General features: G+C 55.9%; 3 protein-coding genes across 6 annotated transcripts; 2 read left to right on the plus strand and 1 right to left on the minus strand.

The window, feature by feature from the left end:
* The first annotated feature begins 4350 nt into the window (after nt 1-4350).
* B3GAT3 (beta-1,3-glucuronyltransferase 3) lies at nt 4351-8959 on the plus strand. 2 transcript variants are annotated; one of them, XM_090260353.1, is made up of 5 exons: nt 4351-4516; nt 5624-5759; nt 7250-7610; nt 7799-8089; nt 8459-8959. In XM_090260353.1, the coding sequence occupies exons 1-5, from the start codon at nt 4435-4437 to the stop codon at nt 8555-8557; spliced, it is 969 nt and encodes a 322-aa protein (XP_090116479.1). In that variant the 5' UTR covers nt 4351-4434; the 3' UTR covers nt 8558-8959. The 2 variants fall into 2 exon arrangements, with proteins under 2 accessions (XP_090116479.1, XP_090116488.1); XM_090260362.1 differs by having other exon boundaries at nt 4352-4516; nt 5585-5759.
* Nucleotides 8960-9108: 149 nt separating this feature from the next.
* ROM1 (retinal outer segment membrane protein 1) lies at nt 9109-11313 on the minus strand. 2 transcript variants are annotated; one of them, XM_090267464.1, is made up of 3 exons: nt 10305-11313; nt 9722-9968; nt 9109-9605 (listed from the first exon to the last, which is right to left on the minus strand). In XM_090267464.1, the coding sequence occupies exons 1-3, from the start codon at nt 10892-10894 to the stop codon at nt 9387-9389; spliced, it is 1056 nt and encodes a 351-aa protein (XP_090123590.1). In that variant the 5' UTR covers nt 10895-11313; the 3' UTR covers nt 9109-9386. The 2 variants fall into 2 exon arrangements, with proteins under 2 accessions (XP_090123590.1, XP_090123592.1); XM_090267466.1 differs by having other exon boundaries at nt 9722-10025.
* A 164-nt stretch (nt 11314-11477) lies between these two features.
* On the plus strand, nt 11478-21104 carry EML3 (EMAP like 3). 2 transcript variants are annotated; one of them, XM_090260323.1, is made up of 22 exons: nt 11478-11691; nt 12504-12675; nt 12753-13022; nt 13116-13223; nt 14404-14471; nt 14640-14763; nt 14982-15152; nt 15319-15388; nt 15474-15584; nt 15822-15917; nt 16293-16448; nt 16599-16740; nt 17122-17273; nt 17594-17719; nt 17803-17934; nt 18381-18448; nt 18979-19067; nt 19139-19236; nt 19369-19456; nt 20084-20182; nt 20445-20575; nt 20660-21104. In XM_090260323.1, the coding sequence occupies exons 1-22, from the start codon at nt 11670-11672 to the stop codon at nt 20861-20863; spliced, it is 2697 nt and encodes an 898-aa protein (XP_090116449.1). In that variant the 5' UTR covers nt 11478-11669; the 3' UTR covers nt 20864-21104. The 2 variants fall into 2 exon arrangements, with proteins under 2 accessions (XP_090116449.1, XP_090116458.1); XM_090260332.1 differs by having other exon boundaries at nt 12756-13022.
* Nucleotides 21105-21168: the final 64 nt, after the last annotated feature.

Consider the following 21168-nt stretch of genomic DNA (forward strand, 5'->3'; position numbering starts at 1 on the left):
AGCTGTGATGGGTTTTGATAAAAGGAGAAACAATAAAGAAATAAACAGTAGCTGTTGGTGTCTGGATTCTAGTTCTGGCCTGAACCACAAACCCTTAGAAACCTAAGGGCCTGACATTTTCACCTAGCCTCAGCATAAGCCTCGTCCATTCAGAAAAATGAGTGAGCAAGCCTTCCTCTGTTTGCTAGATGCCAAAATTTTCACAGAGGGGTCCCACGAACTCATCAGATTGTGAATAAATTATGCAGTTAACCTGATGAGCTCACGAGGACCAATTGGCAGCCCTGACAAGCTCAGTGACCAAAAGTAACCACACAGGATGGTCTGGTCCCAAATTCCTAACTGGATAGGTCATAGCTGGTAGTTACATCTCAGGCCAGAAAGGTCAATCTATAGGTGAACTTTGTTCACTGTTCTTACGCATCTAGGGTAACATACCTTTGAAATGTCAGAGTAATTTTCTTCCCTACCCCTGGAAGGCACCAGAGCAGGATGCCACAGCACCCCTCATTACCTTGTTCCCACGTACCGCCTCTGCGTGCTGTGAATGTTATTAACTCTCCTGTACCCACCAATGTAAAAGAAATGTCTCTCCATTTTGCATTTTAGCTGGTCCTAGAGATTTCCCTGCTCTGCTTGCTCCTTAATCTACCACCAACGAATTGCATCCACCTACCTTACGCCTTTGATTCTAATGTATAAAATAAGCGGCAAAACTGCCAGCCTCCAGAGCATTTGAGGATTTGTTCCAATGTCTTCAGTTTTGCTCAAATGAACTTGAGAAATTCCCTACAGGTTTACATTGACAAGATTTTAGTAGACCTGGTTAATGGTGGTGACCAGAGCTAATGGGGTCACACTTGAATAGAAAAAGCTATATGGTGAAGATGGTCTTGCATTAAAGGCTGCTTCTCTTTATTTTAGCAAGCAGCATTTTAAAAAATTTCCCACAGTTTTAGTGATAGGAAAGTTTTTTTTTTCCTTGTGTTTTGTAGACTGACCACAAATCTTGAGATTTTTCAAAAAAATTTTTTTGAAGGAAGACTGCTTAGGATGACTTGTACCTAATAAGGAGTCTGGGGAGGAAAAATAATTTTCCTTTTCTAATTTCTGACTGGTCTAATAATTGAGTGAAATTAGTAGGAGGAAATAACCAAATTTATGTTATGTGTACATGAGGTTCCCTAAGAATAGGGGACCAGAGGACAAATCAGCCATTTAAGGTTTATATGTCATTCTGGACTAAGGAGAGAGGCAAGGGTCGATCTTCAAAGGGAATGTAGGCAAGTCACAGGTAGATGGAGAAAGAACAAACATTTGGTAAACAAATTCTTGCCTGGCCACCCAGAAACAAAAGAACACAGAGTGGGTTCTAACAGACTTGCTAGATATCTCCCTGCCTGCCACACTTAGTTTTTATGATGCTAAGGTGAGTTTCCTTTCTTTAAACAGTTTTTTTATATATATACCTGAATTCCTTTAGGCAGGTAGAGGATGAGGTTGGGGATAAAAGCCTCTTCTTGAGTCACTTCTTGAAAATGACCAACTTAGAGCCCTAGCTGGGTAGCTCAGCTGGTTAGAGTGTCCTTCTGATACACCAGGAATGCAGGTTCTTAAAAATAACCAGCTTAGCCCTACCCTGGTGTGGCTCAGTGGATTGAGCGTGGGTATGAGAACCAAAGGGTCACTGGTTCAGTTCCCAGGCAGGGCACATGCCTGGGTTGGGCGCCAGGTCCACAGTTGTGGACACAGGAGCGACAACCACACACTGATGTTTCTCTCCCTCTCTTTCCGCCCCCCTTCCCCTCTCTAAAAATAAATAAAGTCTTTTAAAAATACAAAACAGCTTAGAGACTTTGCCGGGTAGCTCCAATTGAAAAAAGGTATTCGAGAAATCCTGGAGCCCTGACCGGTGTGACTTGGCTGGTTGGAGCATTGTCCCATGTACTGAAAGGTGGTGGGTTTGATTCCTGGTCGGGACACATGACTGGGTTGTAGTTTCAATCCCCAGTTAGGGCATGTATGAAAAGGCAACTGATCGATGTTTCTTATATTGATGTTTTTCTCCCCCCTCTTCCGCTCTATTTAAAAAAAAAAAAAAATTATGGAGCAGTTAGATATCAGAACCAGTGAATACAAAAAGGAAAAACTAAGTAAATGTCTAGCAAAACTCTCAGATGGAGCAGCTGTGCCGAAATTTGGTGGGACAAGTGAGGTTGAAGTGAAGGAAAAGAAAGGCAGAGTAACAGATGTCCTCAGTGCTACACAAGCTGCTGTAAAGGAAGCCATTGTTCTGGGAGGGGGTTGTGCCCTGCTTTGGTGCAGTCCAGCCTTGAACTTAAGTCCAGTGAATGAAGGTGAAAACATTGGTATAGAAATTATTTTTAAAAGCACTCAAATTTTCTGCAGTGGTCATTGGTAAGAATGCAAAGTGTGAAAGGATTGTTGAGAAAATCATGCAAAGTTCCTCAGAAGTTGGTTATGAGGCTATGCTTGGAGATTTTGTGAATGTGGTGTAAAAAGGAATCGATCCAACCAAGTTTGTGAGGACTGTTTAATGGGATGCTGCTGGAGTGGCCTCTCTGTTAACAACAGCAGGTGTAGTCACAGAGATTCCCAAAGAGAAAGACCCTGGAATGGGCGGGATGGGGGGAATGGGGTGGCATTTTTTCCCCTCTTTTCTGGGAGGCGGCATGTTTTAGTCCTAGAATCGTGCTGTACCATTATTAATGACAGCTGTGTGAGGAAGCTCAGCGCTCTGCTTGCTCCTCATCTATAACTTCAGAGAAGTCAGTTGAAGGAAATGACTAAAGAAAAGACTGGCTGATGTTTAAGAAAATCACTATATCCATCAGTTACTGGTTTTAGTTGACAACAAACCATGGTTCACTGCTGTCATTGTCCATGCCTATAGATAAGCTATTCTGTGTTTTTGAATAAAAATACATTTGTACATTCCTGATAACTAAGTGCAAGAGCCATGTACCAATGTACTGCTCTAAACTTAAATCACTGAGGCATTTTTACTACTATTGTGTTAAAATCAGGACTTTAGTGCTTGCCATCACCCCATGAGGAGTGAAGAAGCAGCTTTTCTGGCTCAGTTGGTTGGTGGTGTCCCACAAAGTGTAAGGTCGCAGTTTGGATTCCTGGTCTGGGCACACGTCTGGATTGCAGGACGGTCCCCGGTTGGGGGGGGTGGCGGGCAAGAGGCAGCTGATTGATGTTTTTCTCTCACATAAATATTTCTCTTCCTCTCTTTCTCCCTCCCTGTCTCTCTAAAAATAAATAAGATCTTTTTTCTTTTTTTAAAGAAGGGCTTTTCTGTCAAGAGTAAGAATACCTGTGTATGAAGTACAGAAATATCCAATTATGTGACCTTTGTGTAATAAAATTTTGTTTAAAGTTAAAACAATAACCAGCTTAAAATAATATCTCAAAAAGGCATATTTTGTGGTAGCAAACCCGGCTTCATCTCAGGAATTAGCGGATGTGTCCATGGAATTCCTCAGCTCAGGAAGTATTTCTTTTCTTTAAGAAAAAAAAAACGTTATTGATTAGAGAGAGAAACGTTGATTTGTTGTTCTACTTATTTACTCATTCACTGGTTGATTTTCGTATATGCCCTGACCAGGGATCAAACCCACAATCTCAGGGCATGGGGAAGGATGCTCTACCCAACTGAGCCACTGGGCCAGGGCAGGAAATACACCAATCAATTCCCTGGTAGATAGCCCAGTGCCTTGGCACCCCATCGCTCCCCAGCCCCCATTGTCATCTGAGAAATGTGTGTCAGAGGATACCTGGAGTCAGTCGAGAAGGGAGGTAGAAAATCGCACAATAGCAATTACCTAACTTTTGTCAACCTTAGTCACTTATGCATAAAACAGGACAATACCATCTATCCCCTAGGATTATAGTGGGGATTACAAGTGACAGACCTAGAACCCAGGCCTGGCACATGACAGGCCCTAGATTTCATTCATTCATGTGACAAGTATTTACTGAGCTAGTTTTGGTTGCTGTGACTGATGGATGGATGAATGAATATAAGGAGAAAACCTGGGCACAGGGACGGGAGTTCAAGGGGCCGGTCTCAAAGTCGCTCTCACCTGTTCCCACCAGGGTTCCGACTGTCGGCCCCGCACGCTGGACACACCGGATATGACGTCACCCACTCCCGAGGTTCCCAGAACTAGGCGATGGGACCGGAAATTAACCGGGGAGTGGGGGCGTTGCAGAGTGACTGCACGTTGGCCCGGCGGGCTCGCCAGCCCCAGCTCCCGGGAGCTGGTCTAGAAAAGCGAGGGGAAGGCGGGACGCGGGGCGGGGCCGCTGCAGGGGCGGGGCCTGCAGGCTGTCCGGGGGGGAGGGGGCGGGGACCCCTTGTCCCCGCGGGCCCCCGCCTGCCTGGACGCCGGCGGCGGCACGACCATGAAGCTGAAGCTGAAGAACGTGTTTCTCGTCTACTTCCTGGTGTCGATCGCCGGCCTCCTCTACGCGCTGGTGCAGCTCGGTGAGCGGGGCGGGGCGGGGGTGCGGCGGGCCTGCCCTCGGGCGCCCGCCGCCGTGCTTCCCGCCCTGGGGATGAACCGCGGTGCAGACACAATTCTTCCGGCTCGGCCCTGGGACAGTCCTCTGCGGCTGCCGGGCACACTGCCCTCGCTAGGACGCACCTCGGGTGAAATCCAGACTCCTCCGCCGGGCGTGCAGGGCCCCGCACGATCCTGCCGCCGTCGGCCTCCCTAACCCCATTTCCCAACCCTCTCGCTCGCTCTGCCCGGCCGCCCGGCTTCATGACAGTTTCCAGAGAACCGCAGCACGCTCAATGCCCTCTCGGGCTCTTAGCCTGCCCCCTCCGCCTGCGGTGCCTCCTTCTCATCCTTCAGTCTCAGCTCAGATGTCACCGCCTCAGAGAGGCCTTCCCTGACCAGCTTATCTAGAGTAACGCTGCTTTTTCTGGATTCTCTTTGATTCTCTGTGCGGTTGGCTTCCTTCTTGGCCCGTATCGCAATTTGTAATGCTGCTCTTTGCTTTCTTTGCTGAGGGGCTGCCTCCTCCACTGAAGTGAAAGCTCCACCAGAGCAGGGATCATAACTACTTTGCTCCCTGATGCATCCCCAGGAGGAGCCCTCAATAAATATTTATCCAATAATGGAATTGATCAGTTTAATGAGTCTTTGGTCATACAGCCAAGGGAACGGGCTGAACTCTGCCTCTCATGCAGGGATTTCCAGACAGGGCCACTGCATGATCCTCAGGTATTTGAAAGACTGTCTTGTTTTAGGGAGATAGGCTTGTTCTTTGGGGCTCCAGAAGGCAAAATTAGAACCAACCTGTAGAAAGGATGGAGGCAGATAATCAGCTCAATGTCCAAATGAAAATGATAACAGATGGAATTGATTAAAGTTGGAGAAGGGCTGCTGACTGAGACAGTGAGTGCCCCACCACCAGAGATGTAGAAAAGGCTGTTAGAGAAGCGGTCAGGGGATTCCTGCCCTGGCTAGAGGGAAGGGGGACTATGGCCCTTTGCGATGCTGAACATGCTGTGGTTCTCTGCCCCATCCCTGCTTCCTGGGACCAGGCCAGCCATGTGACTGCCTCCCTCCCTTGCGGGCAGCAGCAGAGCAGCTTCGGCAGAAGGATCTGAGGATCTCCCAGCTGCAAGCTGACCTCCATCGTCCAGTCCCTGCCCCTGCCCAGCCCCCTGAGCCTGAGGCCCTGCCTACTATCTATGTTGTTACCCCTACCTATGCCAGGTATGGGTTTTGGTGCACCCAAGAGGCTTGCATGGACCAAGGGGTTGGGGTTGATGTGGAGGATTTGGGGGTGGCATTGGGCCGGGGGATGTTCCTCAAACTAGGGCATGCCAAATGACAGGATAAACGAGCCACATCTTTACTCAAAGATTTGTGGGGGAAAATGGTTATTTTCCAGTAAAAGAGACAGGGGTGTGCTAGGAAGTAGAATACAAAATTCCTGAGAAGTTTTAAGATAGAACAATAAAGTTTCAAGGAAACTTGGAGCTTGCCAATGAGTTCATTCTCTCTCCTTAAGGATCCTTTGGTGCGAAAGTTTGAGAACATCTATCTAACTTGATAGATATGACTTATAGTCATACACCAGGGTCTCAAAAAAGTTACGCTAGCAATTATTTACAACGTGTTTAGTCTTACCAGGTGCTGTGCTAAGTGCTTTACTTTTTCTTTTTACATTTTTCTTTCTACATTACAATGCAGCCTTATTGCTCATATAAAAACCAAGTGGGGAACTGTGGTTTTGGATCTGCAGCCAAAGGGCCTGCTAATTGCTCCCTGGAATCAGGTGGCTGAGCCATCCAGGCACAAGCCTCTCCGGACCCTCTCCCCCTCCACACACACACACCACTGAGCCTGTGGCAGGCAGGCCGGTCTGAACGATAAAGAAGCCTCGGAGAGACGGGGCCACACATCTCTTAGATTTGTCTAAACTCAAATCTTCCTCCCCTGGAGAGGAATTAGTCAAGAAGCTCCTTTAAATTCTTCTACCTAGAAATCCAAGCACAGAAGGAAAAGAACTTGGTCCTACTGATGTTTTATTTATTGTATTTTATTTTAAAGATTTTCCTTATTTATTTTTAGAGAGAGGGGAAAGGAGGGAGAGAGAGAGAGAGAGAAACATCAGTGTGTGAGAGATACACGGATCGGTTGCCTCCTGCGCCACCCCCAACTGGGGACCTGGCCTGCAACCCAGGCATGTGCCCTGACTGCGATTCAAACCAGCAACCTTTTGGTCCACAGGCCAGCACTCAATCCACTGAACCATACGGGCCGGGGCTGTTCTGGTGTTTTAGAAAATCATTATCTTATTTCACTTTAAAACACCATTGCTGCAGAGCACTGTTATTCCCATTTTGCAGCCAAGGAAACTGAGACTTGGGGAGAGTGAGCCATTTTCCCCAGATGCCTCACCTAATTAGAAACCCAGCATTCAGATGCAGATCTGTCTGATTCCAAAGTCTGTACCCTTCACTTACAGTCTCCCACAGAGTTGAGGTTGAGGTGGGTGACAGGCGTGATCGAAAGAACAGAGCAAGTGAGTGTCAGTGTGAAATTGACAGGCGAGAAAGGGATGTGGGGTATTGGTTGGGGAAAGGCCATGGGGATGCTAAAAGTGGTTCAGAAGAAGCTATGTCTGCTGGCTGGAGTGGGCAGGTGGTGTCCACCCCTTTTCCCTTCTGCATCTACCCCCCACCACCCCCCCCCCGCAGGTTGGTGCAGAAGGCAGAGCTGGTGCGGCTGTCCCAGACCCTGAGTCTGGTGCCCCGGCTGCATTGGCTGCTGGTGGAGGATGCTGAGGGCCCTACCCCATTGGTCTCGGGGCTGCTGGCTGCCTCTGGCCTCCTCTTCACACACCTGGCGGTCCTTACTCCCAAGGCCCAGCGGCTCCGGGAGGGCGAGCCAGGCTGGGTTCGACCCCGCGGTGTAGAGCAACGGAACAGGGCTCTAGACTGGCTCCGGAGTGGACGGGGCGCCGTGGGGGGAGAGAAGGACCCACCCCCCCCAGGGACCCGGGGAGTCGTGTACTTTGCGGATGATGACAACACCTATAGCCGGGAGCTCTTTGAGGAGGTGAGCACTGGGATAGGACTGGGAAAGAGGGTGGCCCAGCATCCTCTGTCGCCTTGGTTACCACTGTTGCTCTAGGCTGTTGGGTGAGAAGGGGGAACATGGAGGAGAGTGACCCATGTGGTCCTTCCTACTGCTCCCCTTCCCCTGGGCCACCCCCTGTCTTTTTCTTGTCTCCTGGCCTCTGTTAGATGCGCTGGACCCGTGGTGTCTCAGTGTGGCCTGTGGGGCTGGTGGGCGGCCTACGATTCGAGGGCCCTCGGGTACAGGATGGCCGGGTTGTGGGCTTCCACACGGCGTGGGAGCCCAACCGGCCCTTCCCAATGGATATGGCGGGATTTGCGGTCGCCTTGCCCTTGCTGTTGGCTAAGCCCAATGCCCAGTTTGATGCAACTGCTCCCCGGGGCCACCTGGAAAGCAGTCTCCTGAGCCACCTCGTGGATCCCAAGGACCTAGAGCCACGGGCTGCCAACTGCACTCGGGTAAGGGGATGGAGGTGGGTCACGTAGCTCTGGGGTGGACAGGGGATGGGAGAAGTGGAATGAGGCCCTGGGGAGGAGGATCAAAGGACAGGTGTGTGAACCAGGAGGGACCCTCCGGAACTCAGCTATAACCTTGCTTACTCTTTGGAAGGGGAAGCTGGGAGCCAGAGTCCTGGGCACCTGTGTGGCACAGAGAGGTTGGGAGTTATGGCCCCACTTTAGGGTCACAGAGGCTTCCCTCCAGCCTGCTCCTTATACTTCGCAGCCAATACTGTGTGTGAGAGGGGCTGGAGAATGCGGTTGGCACTGAGGGTCCCGGAGGCCTGGCTGTGGCCAGGCCTGGCTCTAATAGAAGCCCTCCTGGGACAGGTTCTGGTGTGGCATACTCGGACAGAGAAGCCCAAGATGAAGCAGGAGGAGCAGCTACAGCGGCAGGGCCGAGGCTCAGACCCAGCCGTGGAGGTGTGATGGATACCCACCCCAACGACCACCTTCACCAGGCACAGACCTGTGGGACGGGGCCCCTGGCCTGCCCAGGATGTGGTTTTCCAAGTCCTGACCCCTCAGAGCCAGGGTGGCTCGGTCCCTCTGCCATTGCAGCCCTAGGGCGTGGCCCAACTGCTTTCCCCCTCCCTCACCCTGCCATGTGGCACTGCCCACAAGCTGGGGACAAGCAGCCCTTGTATTGAGCCTGGTCAGCCCTGTCTAGGGTGGAGCAGGACAGACAGACTCAGGAAGGGGGGGCAGCTGAGTAACTGGGTAACTTATTGGGGCTGGGCATGCACTGGGGGGCTGGAGGAGCTGGGCTGGACCCTCCCCACCTGAGCATGCTAATCCCCTCCTACCTCCAGAATAAAAAATTTCAACCTGGAGGTGCCTCTGATAGTTTTTCATTTCGCAAGTCTGGTTCTTGCATTCTGATTCTTACCAGGGTCAAAACCTGGACGCCCTGGCTTCTGTCTCAGGCAGAAATCAATTCTCTCAGGGCCCCCACCCCCTTGAAGAGAAAGGTCAGTGGCTTCAGTCCAAAAGCTTTATTGAGTCTGCGCCAGAGGCAGTCTCCAGTCCTTCCCAGTCACTTTCCCGTCACCCTGGTTTCTGTCTATTTCCGGGTGGTTCTAGCCACAGGGCAAACCCTAGGACCCCTAGTTTTTCTCCTACCCAGTCCAGCTCACTGATTATTCTTAAACCCTCGAATCCCAGGGACCACCCTCTTCTCCACCTGAGTTGTGAGGTTTCCAGTCTTGTCCACCGCCTTCCCCTATCTTTCCCAATTGCTGTTCCAAGCTGCAGGCCGCTAGGCCTCAGGTAAATCTGCTGTAGGAGGTGCCTCTTCCGGAGGGGCCTTCTCAGGCACTAACCTGTGGGTAACCCCTCCCTGCAGCCAGGCTGTTTTCAGCATGGCTCTCAGCTCTCCAGTAAAGAGGTAGCCCTGAGTCTCTCCTTCCCCACTGATGACTCCTCCAAGCCCCTCCAGTGCTGTTTGCAGGTACCGCAGGCCCAGAAGCACCAGAGTCTGGGGAAAGAAAAGGGAAAGAGGTCGGTGAGGGTCAGCGCTTCCAGGAGCCCCAGGGCTGGAGGCACTGAGGAGGCCCAGATGGAGAGAGGCCTCCCCACACTTTGCTGACTCACCTGCAGCAGGAAGGTGACAGCCAGCATGCTGCCCAGAGTGCTCGCCAACCCCTGCAGGTGCCCCAGCAGCACCGCATGGCATCCTTGGGCCCAGAGGTTTAGGTTGGGCTGACGGGGATTGAAGAGAGGGTGGGCATGGGGGTCCGAGAGCCGGGTTTGCAGGCAAGGCCTGGGTGAGTAGGGGTTGCAGCAGGAAAAAGGGACTCCATCAATCAGATACAGGCCTTCCACATTGCTCTGGATCCGGCTGCAAAGGGAGGGGCAGGGTGTTACAGTGTCTGGGGATATAGGCCTTGGGAGGGAAGCTTTGGGGCACAGGAGTTGATAAGGGGAAAATGAGAGTAAGACATTTACCGACTGCTTTACTATGGGCCACACATGCACAATTCATTTGTCTTCACAGCAGCTATTATTATCTCCACGCTGCAGGTGAGTAAGGAACCCAGAGGAGTTTGGTAACATGTCCTGGGACACAGAGCTAAGGAGTGGCAGAGCTCTATTCACTGCCTGTTTGGTTGAGGTGGGGTTTTAAGGGATACAGGAGGGGGAGGAAGGGGGAAGAGGGGAGAAGCAAGTCACTCACTCAACTACGTCCTGGTCATTGGGATCCAGGTAACGGCTGCTGACCCACTGGACCCCAAACCAATCCTTGTGCCCGTGGCGCCCACAGCAGTGGTGCCTCAGCTGCAGCTCATCCATCAGCCGTTTGGCGTGACAGCGTCCTGGCACCTCTGTGTCCTTGTAGTGAGCCATGGCAGCCTGCAGGCCTTCCTGCAGCCCTGTATCCAGACTCCCAGGTAAAGCCAAGGCTAGTGCCAGGGCAAGGACCAGGAGCCCTCCGCCTCCAGCGGTACCAGCCACCAGCAGCGGGCCCAGGACCCTTCGCCAGGGAGGGTACTGAGCTGCATCCAGACTGGCCCTGCTGGCTCCTGCGCCCCCCAGCCCTGTGCCCAGAGCCACTGCACCGGCTGCCAGGGCCACCTGGGGCAGGGCAGTGAAGGGGCAGGAGGGAGCCAAGAAAGTGCGAAGGTGCCACAGCTGGATCAGGAGGTGCCCACTACACAGGAGAGTGAGGCCACCAGCCAGGGCCAGTAGCCAGGAGAGGAGCCAGAGCCCCTGCGCCAGACGGATTCTGGGCTGGAGGGGCAGCACCAGGGGCAGCACGGGTGCCATCTCCCATCTCTGCCCAGGGAAGAGCGGAGTAGTCAGGGACGGGGCAGGACGCTGAGTCAGCCGAGCCTGGCTTGAGCTGGGCTAATGCCACCCTGACCCCAATACCTTGGGAACCCTCCCACCCCAGTGTAATAACCCGCCGCTCTATCCCCCGCCTGCCCCAATTCAGGATGTCACGGCCTTGCCCCTTAGGAAAAGCCCCGCCCCCGGGCCCCTCCCGGAAGAGGGGAGGGGCTCGTCGGCTTTGCCCCAGGGGCTAGGGGCTGGGGGGATGGAGACCTCAAGGCCCACACTTGCTGGGGTGTCCCCAGGGAGTCCGGGGTCGGCCATCCCGGAAGGGCCCGGAGGGCGGAGGCCGTAGGGCCAGGGGGTCAGCGGGTTGGCCCCGCCCCGCACTGAGCCGCAGGGCCCGGACAGGGAGGGGTTACCAGGCTGCCCGGCCCCCCCTTGTCCCGCCCCCCCTCCCGCGCTTCCTGGCTGCTCCGCGTCCGGCGCCTGTTTGTGCTGAGGCGCTGGGGCCCGGGACGGCCCCGCTACCCCACCCCCGGGAGCCGAGAGCGGCCCCGGGAGAGCCCGAGGCCCCGGCGGGCCCCGGAGACTGCGTCCCCCGCCCCCTCCAGGACCTTTCCCCGAGCCCGACAGCGCCCCCGGGGGTTGGCACGGCACCTTTGGGCGCGTGCCCCGGGGTGCTTCCCCTTCCCCTCTCCCTGGCCATGGTCCCCGCGGCTTAGACGCCTCCTCCCCCGCCGCCGCTCCGAGCAAGCCGGGGGGCCGGATGGACGGGGCCGGGGGGCCCGGTGAGTACGGGGCGGGGCGGGCGGCGTGCCCCTTCCCGGAGCGCCTGGCTGGTCCGTCCGGCGCTGCTGGTGCCCGACGGCCGTCTAGTGGCGTCCCCGCGTGCTCCTCGGCCCCGTGGGCTCTGAGCATCCTCCGCTGTTCCTCAGGTCGCTCTCCCTGGTTACTTGGGTCCTGCTACTGCCATCTCGGACTTACCCAACGTCACCCTACCTCCACCCCCACCCCACGTTCCTCGGGCACCTCGATGTCTCCCTGTCTCCTATGTTACTCGGAGCTTCTTCTGATGGCATTTCCAGTCTTTTCACTTCTGCTCCCCACTGTTACCCTGGGGCCCTCACTAGGGCTCTGTCTCCACTGATGCCCTTTTCTGTCATTCTAGACTTCTTTTCCTGCTCCTCCGAATCCTGTGACTGCTCTTCTCTGCCGCGCTCTGTCCCCGTGCTGCCTGCTCAGTGTCCCCGCTCTCCCGTGAGCCCTGAGCGCGCGCTGGAGTGGGCCCTGCCGTCCCTCCCGCCGCGGTTCCCACGTTCCTCGGCAGCACTCCATCCTCCCCCACCCACCCCACCCCGCCCCCGGTACTCCACGGTACACCCTGTCTTTGCGGAGGCTGGGTCGGCGGCAGCAGGAAAGGAGCTTTGCCAGCTTCCTCGCCTGTCCTGCCAGAAGGAGGCCCTCGATCCTCTACCACCCGCCTCCTCCCCTCGAGCAAGCCTCAAGCCCGGGGCAGATGCAAAGTTGGGGGCAGGAGGAATCGCCTCAACCCTTTCCCCGCGTGGTGGTACGTTCTGAGCGCTTCTTGCCCCTTTCCCAGGCGAGGGCCCTGCCCAGGAGGCCCTGCAGTCCCTGAGCCGGCGGCTTCAGGTGCAGGAGAAGGAGATGGAGCTGGTTAAGGCGGCCCTGGCCGAGGCCCTCCGCCTGCTTCGGCTGCAGGCGGCCCCCGCCTCCCTGCAGGACTCTGGCAGGACAGCTCCTACAAGGGACAGGTTTGCATGTTGTCACGTCCTCTTCCCCCTCGTTCCGGGGCCGCAGAGGGCAGCAGGTTGATTCACCGTCTCCTCAGCAGCCCCGCAGCCCCACCAGGACTGCCGCCCTCGCGTGGCCCCCCCTTGGTGAGCCGAGGCACCCAGACGGAGGCAGAGCTGGAGATGGAGCCATCCCCTGGCACCCCCGGCCTGAGCAATGGGCCCCCAGCCCCTCAGGGGGGCAGCGAAGAGCCCAGTGGGACCCAGTCGGAAGGAGGGGGCAGCAGCAGCAGCGGCACTGGCTCGCCTGGGGGCACCGGGTCCCCGGGCATTCTCAGGCTTGTACAGCCCCCCCAGCGCGCGGACACGTGAGTGGCCTGTGGCGGAGGCTGGGAGGGGTGGGAGGACTGCGGAGCACGATTGGAGGCAGTGACCTTCCCTGCTCGCTGTGCTCCTACCAGGGCACGCAGAAATTCCTCCTCATCGCCTTCCGAGCGGCCTCGGCAGAAACTCTCCCGGAAGGCAGCTTCCTCGGCCAACCTGTTATTGCGGTCAGGGAGCACAGAGAGGTGGGCGAGGCTCCCCCAACCCGCCCCACCCCAGGCTCAGGCTCTTGACTTTCCTCATCCCTCACTCGCTTCCCTCGGTGGGGTGGGGGGACCTCATTGCCCAACAGGAAGAAAGGAACAAGCACTCCTGGGGCGCCTGCTGTGTACCCGGCACTGTGCTAAATCCTCGACCTCCTCCATCTCATTCAGTCCCACGACATCCTTGGGGGGTAGGTGGTCTCATGCTGTTCATTGTCCAGGTGAGGAAGCAGGCTCAGAGAGGGTAAGTCATTTGCCTGGGGTCACACAGCTAGAGGCAGAATTCGAACTCAACTCTTCCTGACTTAATTCCCCTACCCTTTCCAAGAAGAGGCTTTTCCAAAAGCTTCCATGATTTTCGTGGATGGCTGTTTTCAGAGTTTCAGTTCCCCCTATCCTTCCCCAACTTACCAGACTTTATTTTTATATTTATTAAAAACCTTTAAAAAATTGTTGTTCTATTACAGTTGTCCCATTCCCCACCCCCTTTTGCTCTCCCCTGTCCCAGCACCCCCCCAGTCAATGCCTGCCCTGTTGTTCATGTCCATGGGTCATTTATACTAGTTTCTTGACTAGCCCCTTCCCCTTTCTCCCCCCTACCAGACTTGCCTTTTAGCAAGCAAAGGGAAACCCTAGTGGCTGAGTATAGTTGCCTCAGAGTATGTACAGGCCCCGGGACATCTGAGTGTTCATTCTAGCCCTATCCTCGATCTCTCCTTTATTCTCTGGAGAGATATTACCATCTTATTATTATGTGATGACGGAGATCTCTGGAATGCTGTCACATTCTTCTTGAGAGATAAGGGCTTTCTTGCTTACCTCTCAGATCCCTGAAAGGCAGGGCGGGTGCACCTTCCGGAGTCACTTTTGTCCCATTTTGTAGATGGGGAGATGGAAAGGTCCCTAGCCAGAGACCTGGTGGCCTGGAGGAGAGGGCTTCTCCCTGCCTGCCCGCACTGCCCATGCGCTCAGCCCCTTGAGCCTCAGTCCTCTTATTTCTCAAACGGAGCTGAAAATCCCCATCTGCTCTAGGGCCCTAAACGCCCAGAGTGCAAACTGAAGCCTGCAGAGGTGACTGTGGTCACCTGCTTGTGCTCTGCCCCTCCACATTTAGATTTTAGGACCTGACCCCAATCCCTAAGCTTTTTTCTCCTCCCAACAGCCGTGGGGGGAAAGACCCCCTCTCCAGCCCTGGGGGTCCTGGATCTCGGAGGAGCAATTACAATTTGGGTAAGTACAGAGCGTCTGGAAGAATCTGGATGAGAGAGTTAGGATTTGGGCTAGAGCCCCAGGATCTACTTTGGGGGGACCTGTGAGGCCTGGTGGGTAGGGTTCTGCTCTGGCTTTCCTGGAGGGAGGCTGCAGGGTGGTGGTTTACACCCCCCCTTTTCTCTGTAGAAGGCATCTCAGTGAAGATGTTCCTTCGCGGCCGCCCAATTACCATGTACATCCCATCCGGCATCCGCAGCCTTGAGGAGCTGCCCAGCGGCCCACCCCCGGAGACCCTCAGCCTTGACTGGGTGTATCCTGCCCCTCCGGGCCCACGGGAACCAATTTTCCCATCTTGGGATGCCTCCCCCGCCCCTTTGCGGTTTCTCCCTGCGTCTGCAGGGACAGGGACCTCTGAATCCTTCCTTGCCATCCTCCGCCAGTGACCCTGACAGCCAGCAGCTCTGTCCTCCCCTCTTCCTCATCCTGCCCTTGATCTGACCCTTTCCTTGACCATGATCCCTGCTCCAGCTATGGGTACAGGGGTCGTGACTCCCGCTCTAATCTGTTTGTGCTGCGTTCTGGGGAGGTGGTCTACTTTATCGCCTGTGTGGTGGTGCTGTATCGGCCTGGGGGCGGCCCAGGGGGTCCTGGAGGTGGCGGCCAGAGACATTACCGGGGGCACACGGACTGCGTTCGATGGTGAGGGGCCTGGGGCCTGGGGTCCATGGGCTTGGCAGGAAGGAGGGCTGGGCGGGTGCAGAGGAGCAGGAGAGAGGAGCTGCCTTGCTGCTCTGCAGGCATAGAGGTGTCCTGGGTGGTCCTGAGAGAGCCACCCCTTCCTCAGAGTGTCTTCTCCCCCACTTAGCCTGGCCGTTCACCCCGATGGTGTTCGTGTAGCCTCGGGACAGACAGCTGGAGTGGATAAGGATGGAAAGGTAGGGCCAAAACCAAACGCAGGCAGGCAGGATGAAATTCCAGCCCAGTCTTCCTTCCCACCCCTGACCCCGTCTCTCGCTCCAGCCCTTGCAGCCCGTGGTTCATGTCTGGGACTCCGAGACACTGCTGAAGCTGCAGGAGATTGGTCTCGGGGCCTTCGAGCGTGGTGTGGGGGCCTTGGCCTTCTCCATTGTGGTGAGCTGGCTCCCAAGCCTCTAGACCCCCATCTTTCTTATCCAGGAGCCCCCCGCTTGCACATCACTAGGAAGCCTCAGACTGGCCCTCCTGAGCCCCGCCCAGCCTCTTCTTCTGAGAAAGAGACATGGGTCCACTTCTTCCCTTGCAACCTGTGATGGCATCCCTTGCTTAATGACCATGAACTCCCAGACCTCTGGTCCTCACTCAGCCCCTCCAATCTGTCCCCATCCCCAGGATCAGGGTGCTTTTCTTTGTGTGGTGGATGATTCCAACGAGCACATGCTTTCTGTGTGGGACTGCAGTCGGGGCATAAAGCTGGCCGAGATCAAGGTGAGGAGCCCAGCGGCCTGCAGGGCATGGGGGTGGGCGGTGGCAGTCGTGGGGTGCAGAGAGTCCAGACTTACCCATACATTTACTTCCTTTCTGGCGGGGTTACCTGGGGCCTGCCTTCCAGCCTCTCTGAGGTTGTGCAATGACGACTGCAGCAGTCCTGACCTCCCAGGAGAGGATGTCAGGCAACTGAGTGACTAATCATGAGTGACTAGCAGTGGTGCTCTTAGGGGACCAGGGTCTGGGAGGGAGGAATGGTGCCCTGGGGTTTCTGGACTTCTTCAGACCGGCTGTCAGGATGCAAATGAAGAGAGTCAGTGGAGTGAGGGCACTCAGGGCTCGGGGAGGCTGAATCTCTTCTTATCGTCCCTTCAGAGCACAAATGACTCAGTCCTGGCCGTTGGCTTCAGCCCTCGTGACAGCAGCTGCATTGTCACCAGCGGGAAATCCCACGTCCACTTCTGGAACTGGAGTGGTGGAGTAGGGGTTCCTGGCAATGGGACCCTTACCCGGAAACAGGGTGTCTTTGGGGTGAGTGTGGATGGCTGCGGGGTGGTGGTGGGAGGGCAGAGGGGAGATGAAAGTATTGGTGTGAGGACTGTTGACCCTAATGCTACCCTACTCCCACTGTCCTGTGACTTTTGGTCTTTGCCCTTCCCTTTGACTTCCCCTCTTCCCTAGAAATACAAGAAACCCAAGTTTATCCCTTGCTTTGTGTTCCTTCCGGATGGAGACATTCTCACTGGGGACTCAGAGGGGCACATTCTCACCTGGGGGCGGAGCCTCTCAGATTCCAAGACCCCAGGCAGGGGCGGGGCCAAAGGTATGTGGCTGGGGGTGGCATCTGGGAAGTCTAGCACCCTAGGGGGTCCGTGGGAGTTGATAGTTCTTGTGGGCTTATCTAAAATGGTAGGGGGCAGCATGGCAGAGATAAAGGGCTGGGGCTTTGGGGTCTACCAGATCCTGAGTTCAAATCCCAGTGCTGCCACTAATTGTTGGCCTTGAGGAAGTTATCTCACTTCTTTGAGTCTCAGTTGTGTGGTTTGTAAACTGGGAGGAATAATAGCCAAGGATCAGAGATGGTAATCAGTAGGCACTCAACAGCTGGGAGCTTTTACTCTATTGTGATTGCCTAGACTGCTCCTGTTCCCCACTTCCCTGCATGCACCCCAAGAGTCTGACCTACCCGGGACTTTACCAACAGAGACGTATGGGATTGTGGCCCAGGCCCATGCTCATGAAGGTTCCATCTTTGCCCTGTGTCTCCGGCGGGACGGGACTGTGCTGAGTGGTGGCGGGCGGGACCGCCGGCTGGTACAGTGGGGGCCCGGTTTGGTGGCCCTCCAGGAGGCTGAGGTGAGGGCTGGGAGGGGGTTGAGCAAGGGAGGGGGAAGAGGAATGGCCAGTGGGACCCTAACTTTCTCTTTTAAAAAATATTTATTTATTTTTAGAGAGAGGGGAAGGGAGGGAGAAAGAGAGGGAAAGAAAGGTTGATGTATGAGAGAGATATCTATGGTTGTTTCTCGCATGCCCCCAGCTGAGGACTTGACCCACAACCCAGGCATGAGCCCTGACCAGGAATCGAACCAGTGACTTTTCACTTTGTGGGATGACATGCAACTCGCTGAGCCCCACCAGTCTGGGCGGGCCCCTGACTTTCTGCTACCACTCTGCAGATTCCTGAACACTTTGGGGCTGTGCGGGCCATTGCGGAGGGGCTGGGCTCTGAGCTGCTGGTGGGAACCACGAAGAATGCATTGCTGAGAGGAGATCTGGCCCAGGGCTTCTCCCCTGTGATCCAGGTTGGGGGGCCAAGGGCTGTTGGGGGGAGAGAGGGAAGAGCTGTTGGGGAAGGGCAGAGGTGATGGCTGGTGCTCTGCTGCAGGGCCACACAGACGAGCTCTGGGGGCTGTGCACGCACCCCTTCCAGAACCGCTTCCTCACCTGCGGCCACGACAGGCAGCTGTGCCTGTGGGATGGGGAGAGCCATGCGCTGGCCTGGAGCATCGACCTCAAGGTAGAGCCCCCTGTCTCTGGGTCGCTGGTGCCACACCCACCGTGACTCCTGTGGCCACCACTACTTCCCCGATGTTCTCTTTCCTTCTGCTTATCAGAGGCAGCCACTTTGTGCTGGTATGGCTACTAAAACGTTCATTCTTCTGTGCTGATGCCTCCAGCACCCCCACCCCACCCCACCCCCACCCCGGTCCTTGATCCAGCAGCTGATGGTTAATCTCCCACCCAGCTGGGAGCCTCAGTTCTGGTTGTTAAATACTTTGAATATCACCTCCTGTTTAGGCTCTAGTGACATGCTGCCTGAACCCTGGGTCTGCTGTCCCTGTTCTTCCTGTCTCCTCCTTGGGAGGAGGCAGCTTTAACATTACCAAGATGACAAGGTGTCTGACTTCTTGGTTTCCTCACTAGAAAGGAATTTTCTTGAATTCACCTTCTGTCCCCTCCCAGGAGACTGGTCTCTGTGCTGACTTCCACCCCAGTGGGGCAGTGGTGGCTGTAGGACTGAACACAGGGAGGTGAGAGGGAGCCAGGGGAAAGCAGGAGGTATGGGAAGGGTTCTGGTAATGGGGTGTGTGTATGTGTGTGTGTGAAGGAGCGTGACTACTGCCTGCCCAGGAGCCCCGACTGCACCTTCCTGTTCCTGGTGCTTCTCCCTGCAGCCCAGGCTTCCCCTGCTCTCCTGTGGCAACCGCCATCAACCCTCCCCCAACCACTCTCCCCACCAAGCCTGGGAGTGGAGGAGGTGGCAGCCAGGATAGAGAAGCAGCGGAGATGGGAGGGGCATAGGGGAAACTAACATAGAAAAGGGACAGGTTTACAGACTCCATAAGGCACTTGTAGTCCACCCCATATTCCTTTCTCAGATGGCATCAGAAACCCCTCAGCTTTTATCTGCCCTTAGCCCCCTCGCATTCCCCAGCATAAGGCTGCAGTGGGGACCTGTCTACCTCATAGCTTTTCCGTGGGTGTTCAGTCTCTCCAGCTTTTCAACGTGCTGCAAAGGACAGGTATCTTCACACCTGCTTTCCGGCCCCCTCCCTTCCAGGTGGCTGGTTTTGGATACAGAGACCAGAGAGATGGTGTCTGACGTCACCGATGGCAATGAACAGCTCTCAGTGGTTCGGTACAGCCCAGGTGGGAGCCACCCCCACCCTGGACCCAGAACTGTCCCTGGTCCTTCCTTCTCTGAGTGACTGTCTTTGTAGATGGGATGTACCTGGCCATTGGTTCCCATGACAACATGATCTACATCTATAGCGTTTCCAGTGATGGTGCCAAGTCCAGCCGCTTTGGCCGCTGTGTGGTAAGAAAGCTGCGGTGAAGGGTGGGGCATTGCCAGGGCAGGTAAAAGTCCTCAAAGGGTCCAATGCACTAAGGGCTGTTGGGGGATGGGAAATGGGGGCTCCCTTTTTAGTTTCTTGACCCTTGCTCCCAGGGTCACTCCAGCTTTATCACTCACCTTGACTGGTCCAAGGATGGGAACTTCATCATGTCCAATTCTGGGGACTATGAGATCCTTTACTGTGAGTGGCAATAGGGTGGGCATGGGGAGAGGGTAATTGGGGTGGGTTCTGTGTGTGTGTGTGTATGTATGTGTGTAGGCTCCTGGTTGGGAGGGGATGAAGGAGAATATGTGGGGAGCTCAGGAGGAGGGGCTGTCAGGTGGGGAGGTGGGAGGGGTTGGAGTGGGACTTATACACAGAGGAGAAATTTTGTGATTTTGAAAAAAAAACACAAAAAACCCACATACAGTTATACACCATGTCTCATTCCCACAGGATTTGAGGGAGTTGAAAATACACTACGAAAAGATTGTTTTGGAAAAGTTTGTCAGGGCAGGTGTGGAGGGATCGTCTTGTCTAGGGAGGAGGAACTGATGCGAAGCTCTTAGGGGAACTTAAGGGAGGACTCAGGAAGCACATGGGGCTGGGTTGAGGGCCACTGTGGTGACCAGATCACACGCCACAGCTTGGAGTCAGTCTTTCCAGCTTGGCCTACTTGGCATCTTCCCCACCATGGGCAGGGCAGGACTGAGCCGGGTGGGCTCCCTCTCCCTGGGGGATGAGGCTGGAGGCTGCAAGCTGCATTCCCAGCATCTTCCCTACTCAGGGCTGGGAGGGAGCTGAGCTGGGTGGGCTCCCTCTCCCCAGGGGACGTGGCCGGAGGCTGCAAGCTGCTGAGGAATCGCTATGAGAGCCGAGACCGCGAGTGGGCCACCTACACCTGCGTGCTGGGCTTCCATGTCTACGGTGAGCAGGGGTCCAGGGGTGTGGACTCCGCGGGGAGGGATGGAGGGACAAGGTGGAGCCTGCCCTGGGCCTGGGATGCTTGGCGTCAAGAAACCGGCAGATCCAGCCCAGGAGGCCCCTCCGGCCCTCGGCCCTCCCTGGGAAGGATTGCCTGGAACGTGGCCGGTGGGTGGCCCCGGCTGCCCGAGCGCCGGAAACGGTGAAGCTCTGGGCTGTGGGTGGAGGCGGGGAGGAGGCCGGACTGAGACCAGCCGCTTGTTAGGCGTGTGGCCAGACGGCTCGGATGGCACCGACATCAACTCCCTGTGTCGCTCCCACAATGAACGCGTGGTGGCTGTGGCCGACGACTTCTGCAAAGTGCACCTCTTCCAGTACCCTTGCGCGCGCGCCAAGGTGAGGCCTCCTGGGGCCTTGGGGGGTGGGGCGGCCGGGCCGGGGCTCCGCAGCTTCTGCAACTCCACCTTCCCCCCAACCCAGGCGCCCAGCCTCGTGTACGGTGGCCACGGCAGCCACGTGACCAGCGTCCGGTTCACTCACGATGACTCGCACCTCATCTCGCTGGGCGGCAAGGACGCCAGCATCTTCCAGTGGCGAGTGCTGGGCGCTGGGGGCTCGGGGCTGGCGCCCGCCACGCCCTCTCGAACCCCCTCTCTGTCACCAGCCTCCTCTCTTGACGTCTGACCGCTGTGCTGCGGGACGGGACCCACTGGCCCAGCAGCATGGCCCCACCCTACCCGACCCCTCAGGAGCAGGGGCCGACTTTTCCTTGACTTGGAGACATTCCCGATCGCGCATTTCCCCGGAGGGGGCGAACGGCACCCCTGCACACACTGTATAGACCCGCTGGCTGAGCCGGGCAGCTCCAGCCTGGGCCCTGACTCCCGCTGACTAATGAGGGGCAATAAACCAAGACAGCAAAGTCGCCTCCCAGTCCTTTTGTGGGGCTCGGCTGGGCGTCTCCGGGGCCGTGTAGGGGTGGAGATGAA

The sequence above is a fragment of the Furipterus horrens genome, unplaced genomic scaffold (genome assembly GCF_987537825.1).
Source record: "Furipterus horrens unplaced genomic scaffold, mFurHor1.1.pri manual_scaffold_2, whole genome shotgun sequence".
NCBI lineage: Eukaryota > Metazoa > Chordata > Mammalia > Chiroptera > Furipteridae > Furipterus > Furipterus horrens.

Excerpts from the sequence above, each read along its gene's own strand:
- B3GAT3 (XM_090260362.1), top strand. The coding sequence starts at position 4,435 with ATGAAGCTGAAGCTGAAGAACGTGTTTCTCGTCTACTTCCTGGTGTCG. Across the intron at positions 5,760-7,249 it reads GTTACCCCTACCTATGCCAG|GTTGGTGCAGAAGGCAGAGC; the intron begins GTATGGGTTTTG and ends CCCCCCCCGCAG. Across the intron at positions 8,090-8,458 it reads GGGCTGCCAACTGCACTCGG|GTTCTGGTGTGGCATACTCG; the intron begins GTAAGGGGATGG and ends CTCCTGGGACAG.
- ROM1 (XM_090267466.1), bottom strand. The coding sequence starts at position 10,894 with ATGGCACCCGTGCTGCCCCTGGTGCTGCCCCTCCAGCCCAGAATCCGT. Across the intron at positions 10,026-10,304 it reads AATGACCAGGACGTAGTTGA|TTCCCTCCCAAGGCCTATAT; the intron begins GTGAGTGACTTG and ends GTGCCCCAAAGC. Across the intron at positions 9,606-9,721 it reads CTGTCACCTTCCTGCTGCAG|ACTCTGGTGCTTCTGGGCCT; the intron begins GTGAGTCAGCAA and ends TTCTTTCCCCAG.
- EML3 (XM_090260323.1), top strand. The coding sequence starts at position 11,670 with ATGGACGGGGCCGGGGGGCCCG. Across the intron at positions 16,741-17,121 it reads AGGCAGGGGCGGGGCCAAAG|AGACGTATGGGATTGTGGCC; the intron begins GTATGTGGCTGG and ends CTTTACCAACAG. Across the intron at positions 19,237-19,368 it reads GCCGCTTTGGCCGCTGTGTG|GGTCACTCCAGCTTTATCAC; the intron begins GTAAGAAAGCTG and ends CCTTGCTCCCAG.